At 37.3% G+C, this 5,147-nt stretch overlaps 1 protein-coding gene across 1 annotated transcript; it reads right to left on the bottom strand.

Moving 5' to 3' along the window:
- Positions 1-595: 595 nt before the first annotated feature.
- Positions 596-3,614, bottom strand: LOC130562980 (proton-coupled zinc antiporter SLC30A1). The gene is made up of 3 exons (XM_057348349.1): positions 3,229-3,614; positions 1,965-2,207; positions 596-1,852 (listed from the first exon to the last, which is right to left on the bottom strand). Exons 1-3 carry the CDS (start codon positions 3,497-3,499, stop codon positions 1,077-1,079), a joined length of 1,290 nt encoding a protein of 429 aa, XP_057204332.1. The 5' UTR covers positions 3,500-3,614; the 3' UTR covers positions 596-1,076.
- Positions 3,615-5,147: the final 1,533 nt, after the last annotated feature.

Here is a 5,147-nt window from a genome sequence, read left to right as displayed (position 1 = left end):
GATCCACTCTTCAGGGCTTTCCAGCGGTTTTTTATTTGCTCAACTGAACTGTTTATCCCGGCTTCTTGCAGTTTTTCGAACACCTGCTTGAGCAGTTCGTTATTTAGTGACTTGCGACCGTCTAATTTTTCAACTATGTTTTGTTCTTTTAAAATATTAAGCAACAAAGTGGTTTCTGTTGCAGACCAATTTTGTTTCCCAAACGCCATCTCTACTTCGACAACAGGTGCGTTATACGTCTTTGCGTCCCATCGACGTCTTTGCGCATGCGCAGACATTTCTAGTTCGTTTTCAATCAAATCAAGTGTATACATGTCATATTAAACGGATTACAAACGGTATAAACCACCCCTTACAATCCGACTAAAATTTAAATCGGATTGGCCATTTTTAATCTGATTGACGTGTTTATATGGAACGTTTTCATTCGGATTGGACGTTTAATCAGATTACAATGGTCCATGTAAACGCAGCTACTGACTATGGGATCATTAGATGACATGAGGATGAGCATCTGGCAGGACCAGAGCTAAATCTGTCATCAATGTTTAGAACATTACAGCAAATAAAATATCTAAAAAAAATGGGGTAACAGTTGGTTAAGGACAACTGTGATGTCTGCACAAAAATGATAAATGAAAAAATAAATCAACAAAAATGAACGCAGGACAATGCATGAAATTTTTTTTTTAATTGTAATCTTTTTCAGGATAACTGGAAATGTTTTAATCCAGAAAAACGTCAGCTCCCTCATTCACTGTTTATAGTGGGCTTGCCAGGACTGCGATGGTGGCACTGTTATTAATATAATCATATATTTGTTTTGGGACATTTTTATTTTTTAAGACAATCCAAGCTTAAACAGGTTAGGCCTATATAGCCTCATTATAACAAGTAAATGTGTTATGAGCAAAATTCCTGTTTTACCTCTGGCTTTATTAATGTTAGGCCACCAACTGAAAGATATATATATTTATTTATTTTATGTATTTATTGCTGGAGTAACGTCACCAAATACAGTACTTAATGTACAAAAATGTAGCTGTTAGTAAAAAAATCTTTTCTCCATTATTTAGTCACAGGTATGTGTTCTCAATAATCACATCTGTAGTCGTGCCAACACTAGAGGGAGCAGGAGGGGAGAAACTCTCTTCTAGTGGACAGATAGATCTCAAATTCTCAGAGGCGGTGGAACTGTTGGCTTTGACAATGCAGGATTTGTCCATCTGTGAAGAACAGCAGAGCTTCTCAGCACATTCCTGCCCACAACGTAAGCTACAACCTGAGCTCACCGGTGCTGTTGGTCCATCTCCACCACAATTCGCTGCATAACTCCTGTCTGAAGGAAGGAATTCAGGCTGCACAGTGCAGTGGTTTATACCGAAGGCTTTCAGCACCCCTGTGATCTTCACCATGAGATCTGAACACTCTTCTGCATTCAGTTTTTCTGGACAGTGCACATGCACAGACGCCACCACATATGTTTCTGAGAGCTGCCACACGTGCAGCTCATGGACCATCAATACACCCTGCACACGAGTAAGAGAATCCCGCATCTCATTGATGCAAAGATGCAGTGGTGTTGCCTGGAGCACAAGCAGTCCATAGCGATACAGCTTAGGCAGGGCCTTAGCTAAAAAAACTACAATGACCAGTGTGGAAAAACTTGCATCTAAATAGACCAGAAGATGGCAGTCTGAATGAGGACGATGGCAGTGTGGTTTCATGAGCAGGACAACGAGACCATTAACTAAAATGAGAGCTGAACACAGAAGGTCCTGGATCACAGTGATGAAGTGTCTTCTGAACCAGGATCTCACAGGAGGAGGAGCAGCCTGGTCACATGACGGAACTATGACCAAAAAAATCACATTTTGGTAATTAGGGAAAATGCAAAAGTGGGATTTTAACATATAGGCCTATTGTATAGCATAACATAATATATTGGTGTAAAAGCTTCTCACTAGTGGGATCAGTGAAGGTAGAGTATACATGTTCCTCTGTAGACTGAAGAACTTTAGATGTACTTTCACAGACACTGGAATTGTGGATTTGAGCCTGACTGAGTTCAGCAACCGGTTTGGAAACATGGTGGTTTTGTAACTCAGAGCATATAGAAGAGCAGTCCCGAGAGCTTTGATCTGGATTTAAAACACTGGGTGCTTCAGGGTTGCAGAACATCAGCGCTTCATCCTGGACAGCAATACCTAAAACACAGTGAATATTATGAAGGTTCTCATATCCTAATATATATATTGACAAATGATGTCACATAATTACTTAAAAATTACATGGATTACAGTGCTTCCCAGATTGTGACAGCCCCCTGGTGGGCTATGGTGGTATTGCGGGGGAGCCGTGGCCCGGTTTAAAAATGTTAAATATTCCAATAAAATTATTGTTTGAAATTCTACTGCAAAAAGTTAAACTGACAAAATCTTATGTAATTTTTAGCAGTGTCACAAATTAACAAATATATTTATTATCATATTACCTTTACCAGAATATGATTAGGAACTTTTGTGGTGGCCCACATGAAAAAAAACTGTAGCCTATATTATAACAAAATTATTATATATTAATTATCAAAATTATTAATCCTATAAATAGGTACGTGTTTGTTTTATTCTGTGAACTACTAACAATATTTCTCCAAAATTTCAAATAAAAAATATTGTTTCTATTTGCATTTATTTGCAGAAAATGAAAGCTGGAGAAACAGGTCAAAATAACAGAAAATATGCTCTGTATTTTTCAGACCTCAAATATTGCAAAGAAAACAAGTTACATATTCACTTCTAAGCAATACAGCAATGCTGTTTGTACATGTAGGCTATTTAGGAAAAGTTCAAATGATTTTTTTATGCGATATTACCCTTTTGTCCTCCTAAGGTTTGATTTTGTTGAAATTCAAAAGACGTTGGTCTGAAATGATCACAACACATCTATGATGATTAAAGGAAAATTTGGAATGGTCTGGAATTTTTTCACGGCTGTATATACAGTATATGTGGGTAGTTGACAGACTAATATGCAAATTTGTCCTATGGCATGACGGCAAAAATGCTATGCTATTTTATATGATAAATAAAAATAATAACATAAAACAATGTAACATTAACAGTTTGTTTTCTAAAATTTGCTATGTCACACCATGAATTATTCGTCAACTACCCATTTATAGGCTAGGCCTTCCTCCCATCTAACAAACATTGAGTTATATTCAACCTTTGCTCTCTGATGTTGAATGAAGGTCAGTTTGTATCAATCCTGGAAACTCAATCCCATCAACAGCTTCACTCATCCCTCCGTTTCTCGTTCTCCAGGTAAACATTAGTATATTGAATAACAGACTAGTTGTCCCAACCACAGTGGACAGGAATGGATGTCGAATGGCTTCGGGCTGCACAAGGCGAGTGAGAATCTCCAGACTAACCGAGACGCACTGAGATGCCAACAGCAGAGCTGAGATCAGAATACCAAAAGGCTGAAGTCGCATCCTGCTGTAGGGTTCCCGATCAGGGAGTGTCCCGGGACATCACATTGACCCTGACGCTGGGTCAACCGTCTGGGTGATGTTTGGAAGAGATGGACCAGAGGCTGTGCAAGAACCAGAATAAGGAACAGATTTATGTGGTTCTGACAAACAGGTAGAGGAAAGATGTGGGTTAATGAGAGAGGTTTTAGGCCGATGATTTGATACAGAAAGAGCCGTATTTATGAAAACGTAGAGCGTGTGAAAGCTATCCACTGCGATGAGGAGAGACCTGCAGATTTGGCCAACCACGATCTCACAAACCAGGAAGGCGAAGGTCAAGACCAGCATGCACGAGTGAGCAGAGCTGCCCAGAATAGCGGATATCTTTGTCATTGCACCTGTAAAACACAAATACACTAATGGAAACTTTGAGATCATCGAACTGAAAGTAAAAATTGGAGATGCATTGATATATCAGCCAATAATAGAACACTTTCACATAAGTGGCTATCGGACGATAGTTTAAAAACAGGCAATGATCAGGGCTGATATATTCCTTCAATTGAAAGAGGACAGGAAAAAGCAATGAATTTGTGCTCTGTATATAGAAAATGTTAAGAAACATCACCAGTTTGATGTTCAACATTAATTGTATGAATTAATAACATTCAGAAAATTAAGAAATGTTAATTTAATCTTCAGTAAAAAATGGTTGGTTCAACTTAAAAAATAAGTTGCCTAGTTGCCTTAAAATGTAAAAATATTAGTCCACTCAACAAGAAATTCATCAAGTTAACTAATATTTTTAAGTTGAATTAACATAACATTTTAAGGCAACTATTTTAAGTTGAACCAACAAAAAAACGGATATTTTTTTACAGCGCAGACATCACTCTGAATAATCAGCCATCGGTGGAGACATTTTCTATCCGTGCATCTCTAAAGATCGAAAGTAATCTATGAAGTGGTTGTTGTAAAATCTTAGCTGAGGGGATTTGTGCACGAGAAACCGAAAACAAAAACCAAAGGCCTGAGGTGAATCCTAATTTTCAAAGATGTGCGCCGTTGCTATGACCTCAAGGACTTCAGTGAATTCCCACTGTAAAAATTACACTGACTGAATGGAATCCTCCTTTTCTGGACATGCTCCAAATTGAACTTAAAAAACTGCACTATAATGAAAACCCTGGAGAAAAACTAAAGCACAAAGTGAAGGTATATCAAAGAAAACGGTTTCTTAAACAGTGTGGCTATAATTACTTTGTGCTTATAGCTTGGCTGGAGAGAAATGCTTTTTAGTGCGAGTCAAACACCTCTATACTGTATATTGACATGGATTTATTTATAAAACAAACCATTGACATGTGACCAGATCATTTCCATCCGATAAATATATTAATAATAAAATATAAAAGTCAATCAATAAAATTCAGTCTTATTTAAATTGTCTACGGTATACGAGTCTAAATGAATTAATAAAATAGAATGACATTTATAATTATTTCAAAGTACTTTAATGATCTGTTTAGCACTATTGAATCATTTGTTTTTAATTATTATATTTGTGCATTAACATCAAGTAAATCTGTGAAAGTGTAATATTTACCTGTTTGAAGTAGGCTGTCCTGTGTGGTACAGAAACTTGTTCTTTAACTCCAGTTGCATGGGA

This window comes from Triplophysa rosa, linkage group LG12 (assembly GCF_024868665.1).
Source record: "Triplophysa rosa linkage group LG12, Trosa_1v2, whole genome shotgun sequence".
Taxonomy (NCBI): Eukaryota; Metazoa; Chordata; class Actinopteri; order Cypriniformes; family Nemacheilidae; genus Triplophysa; species Triplophysa rosa.
Note: the sequence above shows the minus strand (reverse complement) of the source record. Positions and strands in the feature narration are given on the sequence as shown.

Excerpts from the sequence above, each read along its gene's own strand:
- LOC130562980 (XM_057348349.1), bottom strand. The coding sequence starts at position 3,499 with ATGCGACTTCAGCCTTTTGGTATTCTGATCTCAGCTCTGCTGTTGGCA. Across the intron at positions 2,208-3,228 it reads TTCAACATCAGAGAGCAAAG|GTATTGCTGTCCAGGATGAA; the intron begins GTTGAATATAAC and ends ACTGTGTTTTAG. Across the intron at positions 1,853-1,964 it reads TACCTTCACTGATCCCACTA|TTCCGTCATGTGACCAGGCT; the intron begins GTGAGAAGCTTT and ends TTTTGGTCATAG.